Here is a 21,099-nt window from a genome sequence, read left to right on the forward strand (position 1 = left end):
GAAGACGTTCCCATCCCCAACTCTGCATAATCAAAAATTGTCCTTTAAACAAATCACAGGAGAGTAAACTCGAATATTCGAGTCTCTCAATGGTAGGTGTGGGCAGGACTTGCTCAGTTTCTTTTTCCTCAGTCTCCTTAATTTTTTTTCCCGGTAGTACGCCCTGCTTCTTCGCTCGCCTGGCTGTGGCCCTGCTTTCCCCATCCCGCGGGTCAGGCTTTTAGTCCTCGTCCCTCTCCCCGCCCCCTGCATCGCCCCAAGTCCGCCCCGCCCCGCCCCGCCCCGCCTCGCCCGCCCCAAGCCCCGCCCCACTCCACAGCAAACCCCGTCCTGCGCCACCTCCCAGCCGCGTCCCTCTCCGCCTCCTCCACCTGCCAGCGCCCCTCTGCTCCCGGCTCCCCTTCCCTACCTTCTTTCCTGGCTTCGGAGCATCCTCCCCTTTTTGCGGCTTTCCTCGCGATCCCTAGCCTCTGCCACCCGCGGCTTCCGTCGCCATTGCTGTTACGTTTCCTCTACGCCGGAAGGAGAACCCGCAAACACTTTCGGGATTATGGCGGCGGTGGATATCCGAGGTAACCTGCGCTGTTAGCCTTTGGTTTTTGATTATCTGGGGGTCTGGTTTGGGGCTTTCTAGCTCGCGGCGGCAAAGTTCAGGTTCCTTTGTGATGGCTCCCAGCTCTTATGAATGGCTTCTGTGGACGGGCCGAGGTTTCGACCTGGCGAAAAGGTGCCTCATTTCCCTCAGTTCCTCAGTCGTCTCTTAGACGTGTCGAAACGAAGGGCTTGGAAAAAGCTCAGGGCGTTGTGCCCTCAAACCTGCCTTATTGTTTTACACATATTTTTACAGTGAATATTGGGGCTCTTCTATCTGGGTGAAGGAATGGCCTTTGGGCAGATTCGGAAGTGGGGTAGTGAATTGATTTCACTTGGCTCATGCATTCATCTCTTGGGACTTGACTTCGTGGTTGCTTTGTTTCTGACCTCGCGCTCTTTGCACTCCTGGCTGTGAATCCCTGTGACTTGCTTTTATAAGTTTTATTTTTGGGTCTGCAATACCTTCCATCCAACACCCAACAATGACTGAGGGCAAGGGTTGTTTCCTTTTCACAGCTGAACTTTATATTTGTTCAGATTACCTTAATTGCTGCTTGATCTCGGTTAGCATTAGGCCGTACAGTCTCTTCTCAGCCCACGTACAGACACCCGTTTCAGGGAATTAAGGAAAAAAAACAAAACACCTAAGAATTGTGCACTGGGATTCCAAAAAGTGATCAGCGAATAAAAATAGCCGATGCATAAGAATCTAGTTGTAAACAGACCAGGTTCCCCAGGTTGGGAGAAGGAATGATGGAAGTTCCCAGGAAAAATGCAGTGGAGTGAGAGAAGGCCCACGATTATCTTTCTTTTTCTGAGTGATGTCTCCCACAAAATTTCCTATACTTGTGTAAAACTCTCAAGGTAGATTTATTTCCATTTGAAACTTTGTGGTACTTTTTCTTAAAGGAAGTGTGAATTTTTGTACCTGGGTGCAAGCTGAAGTTTATGCCTTCACCCCCAGCAGGTTAAAGAAAAAGGGCTTTCCTCAAAGGGTGTTTAACTACAATATTCTCCTAATCATTTCTTTGTAGAGTTGTTTTGTTATATAGGGAACTTTTAAAGGGAAGTGTTTGAGATTCCTTTTTCTTTTTTAAATTTTTATTAATTGACTTTAGTAAGAGAGGAAGGAAAAAAGAGAGATACAGGAACATCCATCTTTTCCTGTATGTGCCCTGACGGGAGATGGAACTCTCAACCTCTGTGCTTTGGACCAACGCTAACCAACGGAGCATCCAGCCAGGGCAAGATTCCTCTTTCTGTATTAACCACAGTGGAGTCTAGCACACTTGTTACAAATATATTCTCATTTTATAGTTATTCAAAATGTCCAGTGATCTTTAGCATTTCTGAATAATAAATACTTTTACATGTCTGTCTTTAATTATAAGTTAAGTTTCCAGTGCCAAATTTTATCACTGGCTCTCTTGGTACTGAATAAAAAAGAAACATTTAGTTCATTCAGGCTGCTTTCAAATTTTAGCTTTCATAATGTTTTACATTTTTTTAAGATTTGTTAGAGTCATTACAAATGCTGTAAGATGGGAGCATACCTGGTGTGTCAGAGGAACAGCAGAGAGGCAGGTATGGCTGAAGCAGAGAGGAGATGGAAAGGAGATTAGGTCAGAGAGGTAATTGGTGGCTTGCTCCTTAGCTTCCTATGTGTTGCTGTTGCCTTCCACTAGGTCCTCTTTACCTCATTCTGGTATCTGTTGACTCTCCCTGCTTGTTAGTAGGTAGGCTCTTCACTAAACATTAGTTTCTGGTGATTTCTCTCTGTGGAAATGCTCTGTAATATTGTAACAGTTTATTTTCCATAATTTATGACACTGTATAGAAATAGTTTCTACTATGTGAGAAACCTAAAATTGTACATTTATATAATCATGCCTAAGAAAATAAAGAAATGTATAACAAAATTGCCTTAAGCAAAACTACTTTAATAACTGGGCTGTAGTGTTTAAAGCTGAGAATAATGATTATCCTTAGTTGCTTTTCATTACAAAATCTGTCTTTTTATTTCCTGATCTGTTATATATTTGGTTAATGGCATGATCCATTTAGGATGAACCATCTTAATGATCTATACCTATTATTTGATCGTCAACATTCTTTATTTGAATGCACACAGCATGTTTTACATTAAAAAAAAATTTTTTTTTAATTGAGAGAGAGGAAGGAGGAGAGAGGGAGCAAGAGAAACATCCATTTGTTGCTCCACTTCATCTGTACATTTATTGGTTGACCTTGTATGTTTCCCAGCCATGGATCGAACTGGCAACCTTGGTGTATTGGGATGATACTCCAGCCAATTAAGCTACCTGGCTAGGGCACGTTTTTACTTTATGCAATTACTTTTTCGTACTTGACTAATTTTGCTTGGAACTGCTTGGCACCTTGGGTTAGGTCTGACTTCTTCAAAGATGCCAGAAGCAATTACAGTATAGGAGAGGTTGAGGTTTTAATTCTTCTTCAGCGGGTATTATATAGGCATTTATTTTTATTTTTATTTATTTATTCATTTTAGAGAAGAGAGAGGGAGAGAGAGAGAGAGAGAGAGAAGAGGGGAGGAGCAGGAGCAGGAAGCATCGACTCCCATATGTGCCTTGACCGGGCAAGCGCAAGGTTTTGAACCGAACCGCCAACCTCAGGGTTCCAAGTTGGTGCTTGATCCACTGCGCCACCACAGGTTAGGCTTTATAGGCATTTTGATGGTCATGATTCACACCTAGTGGGATTTAGTAATCAGTGGTATGAAACATCATTGCAACCAGTAGCCAATAAAAGCTCATTAATTAAAGTTATCTAGCTCTATTTACCATGTCTTTTTTTTTCTTTGTTCATTTTGAAAAACTGAAGGTGTAATTTCATTCTAAAATATGAAATGTATGGCTGCATTCTACTTCTCATTTGCCCTTTAACTTTGTAGTCTTTTTTTTCTTTACAGGGACAGAGAGAGAGTCAGAGAGAGGGATAGATAGGGACAGACAGACAGGATCAGAGAGAGAGATGAGAAGCATCAATCATCAATTCCTCGTTGCGGCACCTTAGTTGCTCATTGATTGCTTTTTCGTATGTGCCTTGACCACAGGTCTTCAGCAGACCGAGTAACCCATTGCTCGAGCCAGCGACCTTGGGCTCAAGCTGGTGAACTTTGCTCAAACCAGATGAGCCCGCGCTCAAGCTGGCGACCTCGGGGCCTCGAACCTGTGTCCTCTGCATCCCAGTCTGACGCTCTATCCACTGCACCACCACCTGGTCAGGTGGCCCTTTAACTTTTATCTATAATAATAACTTCCTAATTTATCTCCTCTGTCCCTAATTGGGAGGTCTCAAACTGGTGGCTCCAGGTGTGTTTTCGTTGGCATGCATGTTATTTGAAAACTTTTGAATTAGTTTCCAACACATAAAAACTTAGAATTTCCAAGTTTTTGAAAGACCTCTAATCCTAGCCAGATAGCTCAGTTGGTTGGAGCGTCATCCCAAAGTGCAGAGGTTGCTGGTTCCATCCCCATCAGGGCACATATAGGAACAGTTTGATGTTCCTTTCTCTCTGTCTCTCTCTTAAAAAAAAAGAAGACCTCTCAAGATTTCAAATTCTATCATTTCTCTGCCTAATCAAATTACTCCTTCAACATAATATACTTTTATATTTCCCTGACTTTGTATATGCATGCTTAGAATTACTTTGCTCCTCTTTTCCCAGGATGAACCTTTATTTATTCTTTAACATATAGTGCTAGAACCTTCACCCCATGAAATTATTCCAGTTCCCTCAGGTAAGGTATTCTGCTCCCTCCACTGTGTTTCTCTTAACACATTTATTCATACCTTTATTATAGCACTTATGTCAAGTTGTCATTGTTTTCTTGCATACTTATCTCTTGTTAGACTTGAGAGTACATAAGTTAGGATCCATGTCTTTCTTCTATTCAACGTGCCTACACATTAGATACATAATAAATATTTGTTGGGTTAGCTTTTTTTCTCTTTACTCATATTTTATCTTTTGTTTCTTTCCTATAGATAATCTGCTGGGAATCTCTTGGGTTGACAGTTCATGGATCCCCATTTTGAACAGTGGAAGTGTCCTAGATTACTTTTCAGAAAGAAGTAATCCTTTTTACGACAGAACATGTAATAATGAAGTGGTCAAAATGCAGAGACTAACATTAGAACACTTAAAGTAAGTTACTGTGAGAAGGTAGCATCTTTGCCAACTAGAATTTCTGCAATGAACAGTTCTTTCAAGCTGTGGATCATGAAGTATGAGTAGAAGTTTGAGAAGAACTGGAGTTTTGTTTGGGTTTATAAAATAATTTTGATGTGCAGAGGAATTAGTAGTAGTCACTGTTGCTTAGGAAGTCTTTTCTATATAACTTTATATATCATATTACTGTCCAATTAAAATATAGCTATGAGGTTTACATATAGATCTGATGAGTAATTTGAGCAATGCAACTGTTATTCTCAACCTAGTAACTATACTTATTGTCTCCTCTACATCTAATTTAATGTCTTTAATAGGTTTATAATAGATTTATCTGTATGACAAAATAAAATTTTAGCCAAACAAATGCGAAGCAAGATTCTTCAGACTTAGGATGTTAAGAATTTATTACTGTTATAAAAGTTTCTGAAACAACTGTGTAATAAAGTTTTTTATCTCTCAGCAAAACATCAGGGGGAATTAATGAAATTAAATTTCTGTGGTATTTTTTTTTTTTTTTACAGAGGCAGAGATAGACAGGGACAGACAGGAACGGAGAGAGATGAGAAGCATCAATCATGAGTTTCTTGTTGCGCGTTGCGACTTCTTAGTTGTTCATTGATTGCTTTCTCACATGTGCCTTGACCGTGGGCCTTCAGCAGACCGAGTAACCCCCTGCTGGAGCCAGCAACCTTGGGTCCAAGCTGGTGAGCTCTTTGCTCAAGCCAGATGAGCCCGCGCTCAAGCTGGCGACCTCGGGGTCTCGAACCTGGGTCCTTCTGCATCCCAGTCCGACGCTCTATCCACTGCGCCACCACCTGGTCAGGCAAATTTCTATGGTATTTTAAATAGCTTTTGTTATGAGACATAGTTATACCTATTAAGACCACTTACTGTTACTTTTATCTATTCTTTTTTTTTTTTTTTTTTTTTTTTTTGTATTTTTCTGAAGCTGGAAACAGGGAGAGACAGTCAGACAGACTCCCGCATGCGCCCTACCGGGATCCACCCGGCACGCCCACCAGGGGCGACGCTCTGCCCACCAGGGGGCGATGCTCTGCCCCTCTGGGGCGTCGCTCTGTCGTGACCAGAGCCACTCTAGCGCCTGGGGCAGAGGCCAAGGAGCCATCCCCAGCGCCCGGGCCATCTTTGCTCCAATGGAGCCTTGGCTGTGGGAGGGGAAGAGAGAGACAGAGAGGAAGGAGGGGGTGGTGGAGAAGCAAATGGGCGCTTCTCCTATGTGCCCTGGCCAGGAATCGAACCCGGGTGCCCCGCACGCCAGGCCGACGCTCTACTGCTGAGCCAACCGGCCAGGGCTTACTGTTACTTTTAAACATAATCTGTCAGATCATAAATGTGTTGGGACAAGGATAAGATTTTTGTTTTCTAGTGGGTAGACTATGTAGTTGACATATATAGTCAAGACATGAGTAGTCCATGTGTGTTTTTTTTCCTTAAGAGAGAGGAAGGGAGAGAGGAAGACAGAGAAAGAAAGAAGCATCAACTCTTTGCTCCACTTTACTTGTGCATCCATTCATTGCTTCTCATGTATCTTTGACCGTGGCTTGAGCCAAAGACCTCAGTTTCAAACCTGTGACCTCTGTGCTCCTGTTTGACACTAACCACTGGGCAATCACTGGCTAGGCCTCATGTATATTTTTATATTTTACATATATTTACAGATATCCTAGGTCAGGAAACATGGTATTTTCGTTGCCTTTTTTTGAAATATATATATGCTTCAGTGTACTTTTATGATGAAAATTTAAGTTCATAAATTTTTATAAAGGAATTTTTCTGTTTAAAAATCAAATCTTTATCTGTGTTTTACTATCTGAGAAAATAGCCAGTTTTAATGTCATACACAGGGAGTTATTTTTTTTCTTTTTCTTTTTTTAATTAGCTGAGAGCAGGGAGGCAGAGAGACAGACCTCCACCAGGAGCCACCCAGCAAGCCCCTTATGGGGGTGCTCTGCCATCAGGGGTATTGCTCCATTGCACCACAACCGAGCTATTTTTAGCTCCTGAGATGGAGGCCAGGGAGCCATCCTCAGCTGCCTGGCCAGTTTGCTAGAATCAGTCAAGCCATGGCTGTGGGATGAGGATAAATAGAGAGAGAGAGAGAGAGAGGAACAGGAGGGGTAAAGAAGCAGATGGTTGCTTCTGCTATGTGCTCTGACTGTGAATTGAACCCGGGATATCTATATGCCAGGCAGATGCTCTACCATTGAGCCAACCTGCCAGGGCCCAAACTTAGGCAGTTTTAATCTACTTAGAAATCCTGCTTAGTGTGTTGCTGTACTTGTGTATAATAATTTGAATGTGCCTTAGCCAGTTGACTCAGCAGTAGAGCATTGGCCCAGCCTGTGGAAGTCTTGGGTTCAATTCCCGGTCAGGGCACACAGAAGTAACCATCTGCTTCTTCACCCTCCTGTTCTTCTCTCTCTCTTTTCCTCCCACAGCCATGGCTCAAATGGTTTGAGCAAATTGGCCCCAGGCACTGAAGATGGCTTTATGGCCTCGCCTCAGGCACTAAAATAGCTCGGTTGCTGAGCATCAGAACAGCGGGCCCAGATGGACAGAGCATCGCTCCGTAGAGGGCTTGCCAGGTTGATCCCGGTTGGGGCACATGTGGGAATCTGTCTCTGCCTCCCTACCTCTCACTTAATAAAAAAATTAAAAAAAAATTGTTCTACAGAATTGTTTGTAGGGCATTCATAGATCTCTGGATTTCTGTGTTCTATTTTCAGTCAGATGGTTGGAGTGGAATACATCCTTTTACATGCTCAAGAGCCCATTCTTTTTATCATTCGGAAGCAACAGCGGCAGTCCCCTACCCAAGGTAAAATGTGTAAATTTCAGGCATAATTTTTTTCTTAAAATACCAGGATTTATTTACTTTCTGAACTATATAGTTTTTTCTTTTGTTTGTTTTTGTTTTGGATTGGGTTCTGTTTAGGGATCCCCAAGACAACATGCATATTCAGTGGCTTACTAGGGGACTCAGCAGACTTAGCGTATAGTTAGTCGTGCGTAAGATTTGTTACAGCAACACAGTAAGGATACACAGCTAGATCAGTGAGGGAAAAATCCACATCAGGTAGGATCTGTAGGAATCCACATGTAAGCTTCCTATACTTTCCTCCCTTTTTTTTTGAAAATGGGTCTTTTTCTTTTTTTTTTTTTGAAAATAGGTCTTTTTCTTTTTTTTGAAATTAGGTCTTTTTATTGTGTGTGTGTGTGTGTGTGTGACAGAAACAGAGAGGGACAGACAGACAGGAAGGGAGAGATGAGAAGTGTCAATTCTTCATTGTGGCACTTTAGTTCATCGATTGCGTTTTCATATGTGCCTTGACGGGGGAAGGGCTACAGCAGTGCAAGTGACCCCTTGCTCAAGCCAGTGACCTTTGGGCTCAAGCTAGTGACCATGGGGTCATGTCTATGATCCCACTCTCAAACCAGATGAACCCGCACTCAAGCCAGTGACCTTGGGGTTTCGAACCTCGGTCCTCTGCGTCCCAGTCTGACGCTCTGTCCACTGTGCTACCACCTGGTCAGTCTACTTTCCCTTTTAAGAGGACCACCCCACCTACCACCTACACTCTCCAGCAGTGAAATGCAAACCCATGTGTATAATATGTCTGCTCAGGGAAGTCCCTTTGAGAGTACTAATCATGTAGACATCCCTCTGCCTGCTAAAATTCCAGACTTTTAGAAGGAAATTATATTTCCACTATAATCATATTGTTTGTACAAATTGACTAGGCAGGCTGGTGCAGCAAGCATAGCTTTGTCACTTAGGAAACATTTCAAAAAGCCAAGTTTCATTAGTCATATGCTTGAACGCCAGGGGTCTCCCAGCATGCCCAGGGACAGCTCTGCACTCACTAACAGCAGTTTGCTCTATTGAAACCATGTCTTCCTGTGAGCACCATTGTTGGGATTCCAGCTGAACCTCAGGCATCCCAAGTAACTGTCCTTTTCATCTCAGTCCACTGAGTCTAATTCTGTTATAAAATACACGGTAGATGAAGCGTGCCAAATTCATAGGTCAGTTGAAAATCCTGATTGACACATTCAACCAAAAGTCCTACCTGTGTTATACTACCAAACAAAAACCTGCCTTAGAAATCACAGTGTAGAGTATAGAATTCAGATCTGATTTTGAATCAGTCACCTATTTCCAGAGATGACAGTGTATCTCCTAATTAGATATTCTCGTCAAGACATTTAGAAACAACCTTGCAATTGATTCCAGAAAATGACTTATTTAATAAAGTAGTGGTTTCAGAATCAAGAGTTTAAATTTAGTTTAAAAATCTAGATATTCTCTCTAGAGAAAAAGAGAATGTTAGAACAAATGCAAGACCAGGGCAAGATTTCCACAGTGAGAGGGTTCAAGGTATAGAGGCTATACAAGATGGCACCAGCAGCTGCTTTATTCCTTAGGACCCAGGCCTGGAGCACAGAGGCAAGCTTAGCACATCTGATATCTTCCTCTGGACCTTAAATCTCTTGCTTTAAGGTCTTATCCCCCGAAGTGTGGTTAGCTGATAGCAGCAAGGACTCACTGGGAACTTGTTAGAAATGCACTGTGTATACTAAGAGTCTGACTGACAGGCTCCTCAGGTGATTCAGGTCTCTGTTCAAGTTTGAGAAGCACTGCTCTGGGGCAAGAGTTGGCAACCTTTTTCTGTGAAGGTCCACAGAGTAAATATTTTAGATTTTTGCGGGCCTCCTGGTCTCTATGACAACTCAACTATTGCCATAGCAACTGTATATAATAACATAAATGAATGTGACTGTTTTCTAATATAACTTTACAGAAACAGGAATTGCCAGTCCCTGCCTTAAGTTTTAATATGGGAACATGTCAAGTTTTAGTTGTTCTTTCGATGGAACTCTATTTAGTAGTTTGTGTAAATAGCTATATTCATAAATGTGGGTTTTTCCCCCTCCCATTCCTATAGTTATCCCACTAGCTGATTACTACATCATTGCTGGAGTGATCTATCAGGCACCAGATTTGGGATCAGTTATAAATTCTAGAGTGGTAAGTGTCCTCACATTCTTTAAACACTGAAGAAAACGTTTACTTGAGATATCTTTATTTCAGCAGTCAAACAGGAACTCCTCTCTCCTTTGTAAGTTGGTATGAAGTGTTGACTATTAGAATGTTTTGAGCAGTATTACTTTGGGCCAATTTTTTTTTTTAACTGCATGAGAGGAGGGGAGACAGTGAGATAGACTCTTGCATGTGCCCCAGTGGGGATCCGTCTGGCATCTCCTGTCTGGGGCCAATGCTCGAATCAACCGAGCTGTTTTTAGTCCCTGAGGTTGATGCACTGGGACCAACTGAGCCATCCTCAACACCAGGGTGACACTCAAACTAATCGAACCACTGGCTGTGGGAAGGGAGGAGGGAGAGGAGGGATAGGAGGAAGAGTAGTGAAGCAGATGGTCACTCCTCATATGTGCCCTGACCAGGAATCAAACCTGGGACATCTGTATGCCGATCCAACACTCTATCCAGTGAGCCAACTGGACAGGGCTACTTTGGGCCAACTCAATATTAAAAGTATATACCTCAGCCCCAGCTATATAAAGATTCAGGTTGTGAAAAACAGAAAATTGCTGTCTTTGCAAATGTAATATTTTGTATTTACTTTGGAAATTTTGATCTAATGAGAAATTCAAAATTATTTTTCTTTTTACAAGCTTACTGCGGTGCATGGCATTCAGTCAGCTTTTGATGAGGCGATGTCATACTGTCGATACCATCCTTCCAAAGGGTATTGGTGGCACTTCAAAGATCATGAAGAACAAGGTAGGTAGGACACCTAGACCCCCTGAAAACATTTTTTGGTTCTCTGAGAATGAAGCTGTTTTCTTTAGGAAAATGGCTGTTGATAATATCTAGATGTGATTTACTTCTTAGGAAGATTGTTCATAGGATGATGGCCTTGTCACAGCTATGTTTTATATATAAGTAGATGTGATAATATGCTTTTCCATATGAACATATACATTTTAATCTTTTAGGTAAGTGGTAATCTTTAATAAGTGGGTTTAAGGTTTTTAAGTATTTAGAACACAGAAAAAATCAGTAATGAGGAATGAGTGATGATAATATTTCTTGCTTATCAAACTGTTAAGTCATCTTTAAATCTGGAACCTGAATCTGCCCAGTTTTAAAAGTAGGAGAGGTCCTGCCGGTTAGCTCAGTCGGTTAAGAGCATCATCCCAAAATGACAAGGTTGCGAGTTCAATCCCGGTTCAGGACACAGACGAGAAGCAGCCAACGAATGCACAATTGATTGGAACAACAAATGAATGCTTCCCTTCCTTCTCCCCTCTCTCTCCCTTCTTTTCTCTGTCTCTAAAAATCAATCAATCAATTAAAAAATTAAGCCCTGGCTAGATAGCTCAGTTGGAAAAAGTGTGGGAGATGCTCTTAGACTTTTATCCCTCGGTGACCAGTCTTTTTCTGACCTTCCTATATTATCACCTGTTGTGATGCTGGGCTCCCTAGCTTCCATAGCTGCTCATCTGCTACTTGTTTACACCATATTTTACCAATAAGGGCACTTCTAGAAATGTCTTTATAACAGCATACCTATAGTCTATATGTCCTTCTTTGAGAAATAGCAAATCGGAATAAATTATTAATGGAAAAGTACTCTTTAAATACAATTCAGACCTGTGGCATGAATGGTCTCCCAGATACAGTTCTATTTATCTTAATAGTAGGTGCAAGCTGCAACATTAGATATAGGAGAGTTAAATAAACTTCTCCTAAAAGCTCTCTGCCTCTACCCTAGTGAAAAGTTTGGAGTTAACTTACCTGGGACCTTTCATTTAGAGATAGTCCCTCAATATACCCCCTCCCAGGGGAAATTCCATTATGTTGTTAATTTCAGAATTTCTCTCCTTTCTGGTATTGAGGATATTCTGTTGTTTGGTTCATTGTGTTGTTTGTTTGTTTGTTTTTCCAGTGAATTAGACTCTTCATAATTGAGTATGGTGACTGAGTTTGTGAAAGTTGCATTTTCCATTTATACCTATTAGGTTTCATGGGGAAGGTCCATTTAATACACTTAAAATATACACAAGATAATTTCAGACAAATAATCTGGATTATGATTTTGGTAATTATGGAAAAGTTCAGCCTTAAAATTCTCTTGTCTGTTCATGCTTATATACTAAAACTAAAGTATCTTTTTTTTTTTCCAGTTACAGTTTACATTCAATGTTGTTGTTTATTAGTTTCAGGTGTATGGCATAGTGATTAGATGATCATATACTTTACACAGTTAAAACTGAAATATCTTTAAAGCCATCATTTTTTTAAATGTTACAATGTTGGACTGGCTTTAGCTCAGCGGTTTTGGGTTTTTTTGAATCCACTTCACGTGCTAAATGTTAGAATGTTAACTTCATTTAAGAGGGAGAGTTAACAGTTTTGTGTATATGCTCTGCATAACTTATTTGGGGGGTTATTTTTGAACTAGCAGCCATTAAAAATAATGAAGTTTGATTATATTCATGGTGGACAAAGATTTGTAAAACGTAAAACAAAACTAGGCAGTATTTTGATTTGGACTTCATATTTTAATAGATAAAGTCAAACCTAAAACCAAAAGGAAAGAAGAACCAAGCTCTATTTTCCAGAGACAGCGTGTGGATGCTTTACTCCTGGACCTCAGACAAAAGTTTCCTCCCAGATTTGTGCAGGTAACGGGAACGGAAGTGGTAATTTTGATTTGACACTGTTTTCTGGCATATTTGTTTTTAATTGAGAACCGTTTCAGATGTAACCTAAAACTGATTTTCCTTACTAGTTAAAAATGATCTCTGAATAATAGAGGTTTGCTAAGAGATAATGGAGAAGTGGGTAAACAGAATGGAGCTAACACTGTTCTGTGCTCTTAATTCAATGAAGATTCAATTCCTTATTGAATCTTGACAAACTGTGAGGACTACATATAGACAATATTCTCATTCAAAAGGTTGCCAAAAGTGTCATAGGTGGTAACAAAACTAGAATCTGAAAACTCATGTTGTTTTATTCCATGTGCTCACTTCCAACCTGATGTAGTGGCTATCTAAGTTGTTTTCTTTTTTGTTTTTTTATTTTTATTTTTTGTGACAGAGACAGAGAGAGGGACAGATAAGGATAGACAGACAGGAAAGGAGAGAGATAAGAAGCATCAGTTCTTTGTTGCGGCACCTTAGCTGTTCATTGATTGCTTTCTCATGTGTGCTTTGACGGGGGGGCGGGGCTACAGCAGACCAAGTGACCCCTTGCTCAAGCCAGTGACCTTGGGTCCAAGCTGGTGAGCCTTGCTCAAACCAGATGAGCCCGTGCTCAAGCTGGCAACCTCGGGGTTTCAAATCTGGGTCCTCTGCGTCCCAGTCCAATGCTCTATCCACTGCGCCACAACCTGTCAGACATGGCTATCTAAGTTTTTAAATGACAAAATAGTTAAATCTTTTGTAGCAAAAGAACAAACATTTGAGACAGAGGGTGTGGCATGAAAATGGAGGACATAGGAGTAATAGTAAGATTTGCATTGTATTGGTTTTTAAATTATATGAATTTCATTATGCTGTTTTGGAGAGTTCCAACAGCAATAGCAAATCCACCTGCTATTTTATTTTACTAAATGAGTTTTTGAAGTGAAATAGGTATGAGATAGAATATGTGAACATGTTATTCATGTGGTTAGTCTTAATTCTTATGGACCCTTTATAGGACTGTATATATATATAAGATCATAAGTACTGTTTTATTTTGTGGGGGGCCTAATTAAGAGATTTTTGAGTTATTTTAGAGTAAGTGAGATTTTTCACACTTTGAGGTTACTTTAGAACAGCCTACTTTCCTGCTTCCTGACTTCACTGTGTGAGAGAGAGATGCTATTGGAATGGCGAAGGGAACAGAGGACACAGTTGGAACTCAGGCCAGGAAAGCCAGTTGGAAGATGAAACAGTGTCTGATAAATAAATGATTTATAGCTGTGTGTAGGGTGATCAGTAACCACCTCAGAGTGTAAGATGTTAAGTATGGTTGGCCATTTATTCAGTGAGTACATAGTATATACTAGGGATGCTGGGGGGGAAATACCTAGACCCGATACAGTAGACATTAGGTACATGTGATTAATGAGCATTTGAAACATAGCTAGTCCAAATTGAATTGTGACATATGTGTAAAATACATACTGGGATCAAAGACTTGTACAGACTTGTAACAAAAAAAATAAGGTACCTAGGAGGTTTCTGGCCAAGAATTAGACTTGGTATTAATTTCTTTTTTTATTAAGTGAGAGGCAGAGCAGAGAGACAATCTCCTGCATGTGCCCCAACGGCGATTCACCCAGCAAGCCCACTTGGGGGCAATGTTCTGCCCATCTAGGGCCACTGCTCTGTTGCTCGGAATCAAACCGTTTCAGCACCTGAGGCGGAGGCCATGGAGCCATCCTCAGTGCCCAGGACCAGATTGCTCTAACTCACGGGTCTCAAACTCAACTCAGCATGTGGGCCGCAGAGCAAGATCACAGCCGTTCGGCGGGCCGCACTAGGTCTACAAAAGGCAACTGTTACGCAACACTTTTCTCACTGCAGTTGAAAACAAAAAAAAATCATTACAACAAGCACAATTGTACATGCAGTTTACTCAGTGTCACAAAACGACCAGAAACTGTAGTTCGCATCACAACTGCTGTTAACTAAGCTAATATCTAGCTAGGATGCTAGAGAAATGAAAAATACAAGTAGGCCCCTAGGCTTACTTAATTTTATCCAAAATATTTTGAACTTCGTGGATTAGTCTGCGGGCCGCACAAAATTGTTCGGCGGGCGTTTGAGACCCCTGCTCTAACCATTCAAGCCATGGCTGTGGGAAGTGAGGAGAGAGAGAGAGAGAGAGAGAGAGAGAAAGAGAAAGAGAGAGAAGGGGGAGGGGTGGAGAAGCAGTTGGTCACTTCTCCTGGGTGCTCTGACTGGGAATCGAACCCAGGACTTCCACATGCCAGGCCAATGCTCTACCACTGAGTCAAACTGGCCAGGACCTGGTGTTGGTTATTAACCAAAATTTAGAATTTCTAAAAAAAGAAACAGATTTGGCTTAAATATAGTTATTAGGGGATCTGTTTTCAGTGACTAACCTCCAGAGCATGCAGTAGCTTACTGCTCTGCTTGGGATCTGAGGTGTTGAGCTGAATGACTGCCTTTTTTTTTTGTCTGGGGTCCTGTCTACAGTCCCATATGCTGTCCTGTTTTTGGTGAGCTAAACTGGACAATGAAGAAAGCTGAAAGACTCTCTTGAATCTTTAAAGAAAAAAGACTTTACCTTATAGAAAGTTATGGAAATATAAGGGCCCTGGCCGGTTGGCTCAGCGGTAGAGCATCAGCCTGGTGTGTGGATGTCCTGGCTTCTATTCCCGGTCAGGGCACACAGAAGCACCCATCTGCTTCTCCACCCCTCCCTCTCTCGTTTCTCTCTCTCTCTTTTTTCCTCCTGCAGCCCTGGCTCGATTGGAGCGAGTTGGCCCTGGGCACTGAGAATGGCTCCGTGGCCTCTGCCTCGGGTGCTAAGAAGAGCTAGGTTGCTGATCAATGGAGCAATGCTCCCAGATGGGCAGAGCATTGCCCCCAAGTGGGCTTTCCGGCTGGATCCTGGTTGGGGCGCATGCAGGAGTCTGCTTCTCTGCCTCCCCTCCTCTCACTGAATAAAAGAAAAAAGGAAAGTTATGAAAATTTAAAATAATATATGAAAGTAGGGAGAATAATTAACGGAAACCTGCATGTACCCATTACCCTGCTTCATCAATTATCAAACATACCCAATCTAGTTTTATTTCTTTTCCCCCCACTTGCAATTATTTTGAAGCTGGTTACTGACTTTGTCATTTCAGTGAGTTTTTGTACATTTTTCTTTTAAAGGTTTAGCCGTAGTCACCCATAAAGTTGTCATTTTCCAGAATCCTTTCTTTTCACCATCCAAAGACCAAAAGCCAACTCCCAAAGAGAGCATGTTCAAGTCTAAGGGAACTGGGAAAAAGACGGTGTTCTCTAGCACTGTTAATCCCTTTGCTCCTTTTACCAGAAATGTTTCTCCTCAGATCTTGAAAAGGAAATAGATTGCTGGTCTACTTGAAGTCTGCTGTGAACTCCTGTTTACCCATTGTATCTCCCAGAACCATTTGTAGCTCAGGCCTTTCCCATTGTATTTAATAGTTAAACTCCTAGATCCTAGGGATGTTGTCCATTAGGGGTATACTCAGGAGAATATTGAAGATGTTCTGACTGCTTTGAAGCTCCTTTTACAGTATTTTTTTGTTTTTTTGAAAGTGAGGGGAAAGGGAGGGAGGAAGGGAGAGATGAGAACCATCACCTCGTAGTTGTGGCACTTTAGTTGTTCATTGATTGCTTCTTATATGTGCCTTGATGGAGGGGGGCGGCTGAGGCTGAACCAGTGACCCCTTGCTCAAGCCAGTGACCATGAGACCTTGTCAATGATCACATGCTCAAGCTGGCGACCCCACGCTCAAGCCAGCGACCTCAAAGATTCGAACCCGGTTGACTCCACTGCGCCACCACCAGTCAGGTTCCTTTTTTCGTGTGTTAATTCTTGTTACCACTGAAGGTTATATTTGTACTGATGTGATGGGAATTCAGGCCCTCAGAGACTTTTATGATGAGTATTTTTTCAGTGCTGTTTTCAGAAGCTACTAGAACACCATTGGATATTACTTCATCTAGGTTTATCCTGAGATTACATGATGAAATTTTATCAGAACGACACTGCCATTCTATTTTCTCTTCTCTAGCCACATCCTGCTAGTGTGTCTGATAGTCTACGCTAGAAAAGGTTAGACGTTGTGCATTGGGTAGATAATGACATTATCCCAATATTCAGATATAGTCCAGTGTCCACTGTAGTTCAAATGGTTCAGTGCTAGCAGTGTAAGAATACCCCTCAATTTCTCACTCGCTCAGTGTACACTATATATTTCCTTTCCTTTTTTTTTTTTTTTTTTTTTTTTGCATTTTTCTGAAGCTGGAAACAGGGAGAGACAGTCAGACAGACTCCCGCATGTGCCCGACCGGGATCCACCCGGCACGCCCACCAGGGGGCGACGCTCTGCCCACCAGGGGGCGATGCTCTGCCCATCCTGGGCGTCGCCATGTTGCGACCCTCCTCGGTGTCGCCATGTTGCAACCAGAGCCACTCTAGCGCCTGGGGCAGAGGCCACAGAGCCATCCCCAGCGCCCGGGCCATCTTTGCTCCAATGGAGCCTTGGCTGCGGGAGGGGAAGAGAGAGACAGAGAGGAAGGCGCGGCGGAGGGGTGGAGAAGCAAATGGGCGCTTCTCCTATGTGCCCTGGCCGGGAATCGAACCCGGGTCCTCCGCACGCTAGGCCGACGCTCTACCGCTGAGCCAACCGGCCAGGGCTTTCCTTTCCTATTTTAAAAAGATTGTTTGACATGTTTAAGTCCTAATATGTTCCAAGGATATGTGATAACATTTGTGGTTGTAGGAGGATTTCTGTGATCTTCCCTTATGATCGATTTTGTTTAAAGGACTCACAGGATTTATTACATTGACATAGTAAGGATATACAGCCAGTTATAAGGGGGAAAGACATAAGTGGAGTCTGGAGGAATTCGTGTGCAGGCTTCTTTATATTCTGTCCTTTGCACAAGGGGTCACACAGAGTGTGCTCTCAGCAATGAGTATGTAGCAGCATGTATGTGATATTTCTATCCATGAAAGTCCATTACTTGGTGCCTGTATTTGGGGACATGGTGTTTGTCATGTATTGAATATATGCTGTATCTAGCATGTACCAAAATTCCACATTCCTTGCAAAATTCTACATTTCTTGCAGAAAAGCAGTATTCAGCATAAGCAGCGTTATACAAATAATCTAGGTGCAACAACCACCATGATCAGTTTGGGAGTGGTGAGAATCCTCCAGAAATCCCAAGTTCCTAGCACCCAGCCGAGGACCAATATTGCAGGCAGGCCTTTCTGAGGATAACAGCCGCAGGTCTTCTGTGTTCACCTCTCTGCACAACGGATGCTAATACAGACCTTGGTTTTGCTTTTAAGTGTAACAGTTCTGAGAAGCTTGTAGTTGGAGTGGGCTGGTAGGTATTTGGCAGCAAGAAATCTGGCACATGTGATATGAGAGAATTGTGTAGTCTTCAGTCATAGAAATAGATATGAAAGATGATGGAGGGCATAGAAATTCAGAAAACAAATGGAGACATTAACTTTGAAAATTTTTTTCTTCTGAGATGATAGGGAAGTATATAAAGATAAGTATAATACGTTTGAAAGTAGTTACATGGGAGGGTACTTGGGGCATTGCCATTTGTTTTTTTTAGATGAGAGGAGGGGAGATAGTGAGGCAGACTCCCGCATGCACCCCAACTGGGATTCACCTGGCAACCCCATCCGGGGCCAACGCTTGAGAACCAAGGTATTTTTAGCACTTGAGGCTGATGCACTTGGACCAACCAAGGTATCCTCAGTGCCCAGGGCCATGCTTGAACCAGTCGAGTCCCTGTAGGGGAAGAAAAAGAGAAGGGGGAGAGGGAAGGGGAGAGAAACAGATATTTGCTTCTCCTGTGTGCCCTGACCAGGAATCAAACCTGGGACATCCCTACACCAGACCGATGCTCTATCCACTGAGCCACCGGCCAGGGCCGACATTTTTATTTTAACATAGGAGGTTGAGTCATTGGCTGAGGATGAGGGGTAGGTTTTGAGCCTTGAGGAGTAAGGAGAAGGAGGATAGTGTTATAAAACATTTAACTTGAGTAATAGGAAAAGGGAGATAACAGGATTCAATAAAGTAGAAAAACTGCTATACTAAATGACGCCTCTGACCTGCTTCCTGACTCTCAGTGTCCCAATCATTCTTTTTCCTGCAGTTTTATTTTTAATAGTCATCAGGAGAAGCCTTACATTTATAGCAAAATACCTCTTTTTCCTCTGTACTTCCCATGCCTTCCAACTTTAAAAGTCAGGGGCCTAACCTGTGGTGGCATAGTAAATAAAGCGTTGACCTGGAACACTGAGGTTGCCGGTTCAAAACCCTGGGCTTGCCTGGTCAAGGCACATATGGGAGTTGATGCTACCTGCTCCTTCCCCCCCTTTTCTCTCTCTCTCTCCTCTAAAATGAATAAATAATAAAAAATAAATAAATAAAGAGGGTTCATTTAAATTTCGTTCTATTTTTTTTTATAGCTCATATTCCCTAAGCAAATAAGTATTTGAATTCTTGAAAGGCTCAATTCTCCCCATTCATCATGTTGGAGTCTCTTTAGCTGACTTTTTTAAGTCAGTGTAGCCTGGATGCAGAGATTAAAGGGCTTTGTAGATCAAGGGTTACTTATGTTTGACTGTTTTGTTCTAGTTTTGGATTTGTCTTTTCTGAAATAGATGAATGAAGAGTAGAAAATGATTAATTTATTTTGTAAGGTACATGTTTTCTCTTCTTTGAATGAAGGTGTAATTTTAATAAGAATTGTGAAGTCAAGAGGAAGACAATTTTGCTAACCTGCGCTGTTTTCTTCTACTTCTCCCTCTTCCCTCTCCTTTGTTTTCTCTTTTTTTTTTTTAATTACAGCAAAAGTCTGGAGAAAAGCCTATCCCAGGTATGGTTCATCTGATATTCTTATTAAAGTTGAAGTAAAACCAAACAGCCTGTTTAACTCAGTAACAACTATAGCATATGAGATGAGCTATTGTCACTTTGCTGAAGATTCTCTCAATGTAGTTTGTTACGCCTAACCTTTGAAAATTTGCTGAACTCCCAAAAGATGCTGCTCTTGTGGATATTATATTAGTATTTAAACGATGAATTAGAATGGGAGGAGTAGGAATTGAGGAGGTATGGAAAAGTTGATGTGATTTGAGGTTTGTAGTTCAAATTTCAGTGTGGAAAAAGTTTTCTGGTTCATCGTTGAAAAGAGATACTGAACTATTCATTGAACTGGAATGGAATAATTATATATCTTTGTGTGTGTGTGTATGTAAATAAAATGTGTTATTTAAATGTCATGTGTTTTTGTCTAATACCACAAATTTACTTGGGTTGTTAGATTTTTAGGTTTGTAAATGGATTTTTATACATTTGCTTGTTGAAGCAGCTAATTTTAGAACTTAAGAGTCTAACTGAGAAGAATTGAAAAAAGTCTGAACCATTCACATTAACTTTTGTTTAAATTGATTTCATCCCTCAAAAAAATAATCTGTTTTTGATGGGTAGTGGAGCAGACAAAGAAAGAGGCAGAACCTACAGCAGAAACTGTAAAATCCGAGGAGAAGGAGACCTCAAAGAACACCCAACAGACAGTGAGCACTAAAGGCCCCTCTGAAAAACGAATGAGACTTCAGTGAGTATTGGACAAGAGAGAAGCTTGCAGGACTTCTCCTGTTTATTATCATACCTCATTACTGTGACAGGCTCTTGAACTTTAAAATTCTTTGTCACAACTCTCTCATTTGTGTTGAATGTGCTTGTTCTTTGAGAAGATATATAAGGTCCCTCATGCTTTCGATATGGAGATTTGTATATATCTTTTGTAACCTTTCCCTTACCAATTGGAGCAGCTCCCTTACACACGTGGGTACTGTATGCTTAAAACCAAATAAAGGTATTTGTCTAAATTACTTTATCATGACTTTTTCTCCCCTTATTTCTCTCTCTGAAATACTTCCAAAAGCACTTTGTAAACACAAAGGATTACTAATAACATAGTAAGTGAACTATTTTCTTTTTTATTAACAATTTGAATGATAAAAAAAATGGAAAAAAATCCCCTCACTAGACCATCACTCAACAAATACTGTAACAGTTTTGTGAATTTTCTTTGTCTTTTTTTTTGTGCATACGTATAGTAGATACCAAAGCTTGTAATTATCCTGTTCATAAAATATTACCTATCATATCATTAAGTCTGTTGTAAGCACTTCATGTTTACTTTGTCTTTATAGATTATTTTAATGATTGAATAATTCCTGTGAGTGATTATACGTTTTCTTAAATTCTTCTTGTATTCTACTTAGATTTTTCGCCAGTTTGCTTTATTTTAAATAAGGCAGTTATAATTAAATTTGTCTATAATGACTTTTCAGTATTTAGTACTTACTTCTTTAGGGTAGAATCCCAGTGGTAGAGTCAGTAGGATCTGTACTTTTTATTTTCTGCTCAAAGTCCATATTGCCAAGTCATTTTCTCCACTTGATCTTAGCCAAGAGGCCAAGAAGTGAAGCC

The 21,099-nt window shown here is 41.3% G+C and overlaps 1 protein-coding gene across 2 annotated transcripts; it reads left to right on the forward strand.

Moving 5' to 3' along the window:
- Window positions 1-314: 314 nt before the first annotated feature.
- On the forward strand, window positions 315-20,500 carry MED6 (mediator complex subunit 6). 2 transcript variants are annotated; one of them, XM_066276601.1, is made up of 8 exons: window positions 315-572; window positions 4,621-4,780; window positions 7,555-7,646; window positions 9,775-9,857; window positions 10,523-10,631; window positions 12,423-12,538; window positions 19,450-19,477; window positions 20,092-20,500. In XM_066276601.1, the coding sequence occupies exons 1-8, from the start codon at window positions 551-553 to the stop codon at window positions 20,220-20,222; spliced, it is 741 nt and encodes a 246-aa protein (XP_066132698.1). In that variant the 5' UTR covers window positions 315-550; the 3' UTR covers window positions 20,223-20,500. The 2 variants fall into 2 exon arrangements, with proteins under 2 accessions (XP_066132698.1, XP_066132699.1); XM_066276602.1 differs by lacking the exon at window positions 12,423-12,538.
- Window positions 20,501-21,099: the final 599 nt, after the last annotated feature.

This window comes from Saccopteryx bilineata, chromosome 4, assembly GCF_036850765.1.
Source record: "Saccopteryx bilineata isolate mSacBil1 chromosome 4, mSacBil1_pri_phased_curated, whole genome shotgun sequence".
Taxonomy (NCBI): Eukaryota; Metazoa; Chordata; class Mammalia; order Chiroptera; family Emballonuridae; genus Saccopteryx; species Saccopteryx bilineata.

Bases quoted from the DNA above. Each gene is read 5' to 3' on its own strand.
- MED6 (XM_066276601.1), top strand. From the start codon at position 551: ATGGCGGCGGTGGATATCCGAG. The intron at 7,647-9,774 runs GTAAAATGTGTA...CCATTCCTATAG, and splicing joins GCGGCAGTCCCCTACCCAAG to TTATCCCACTAGCTGATTAC. The intron at 12,539-19,449 runs GTAACGGGAACG...TTTTAATTACAG, and splicing joins TTCCTCCCAGATTTGTGCAG to CAAAAGTCTGGAGAAAAGCC.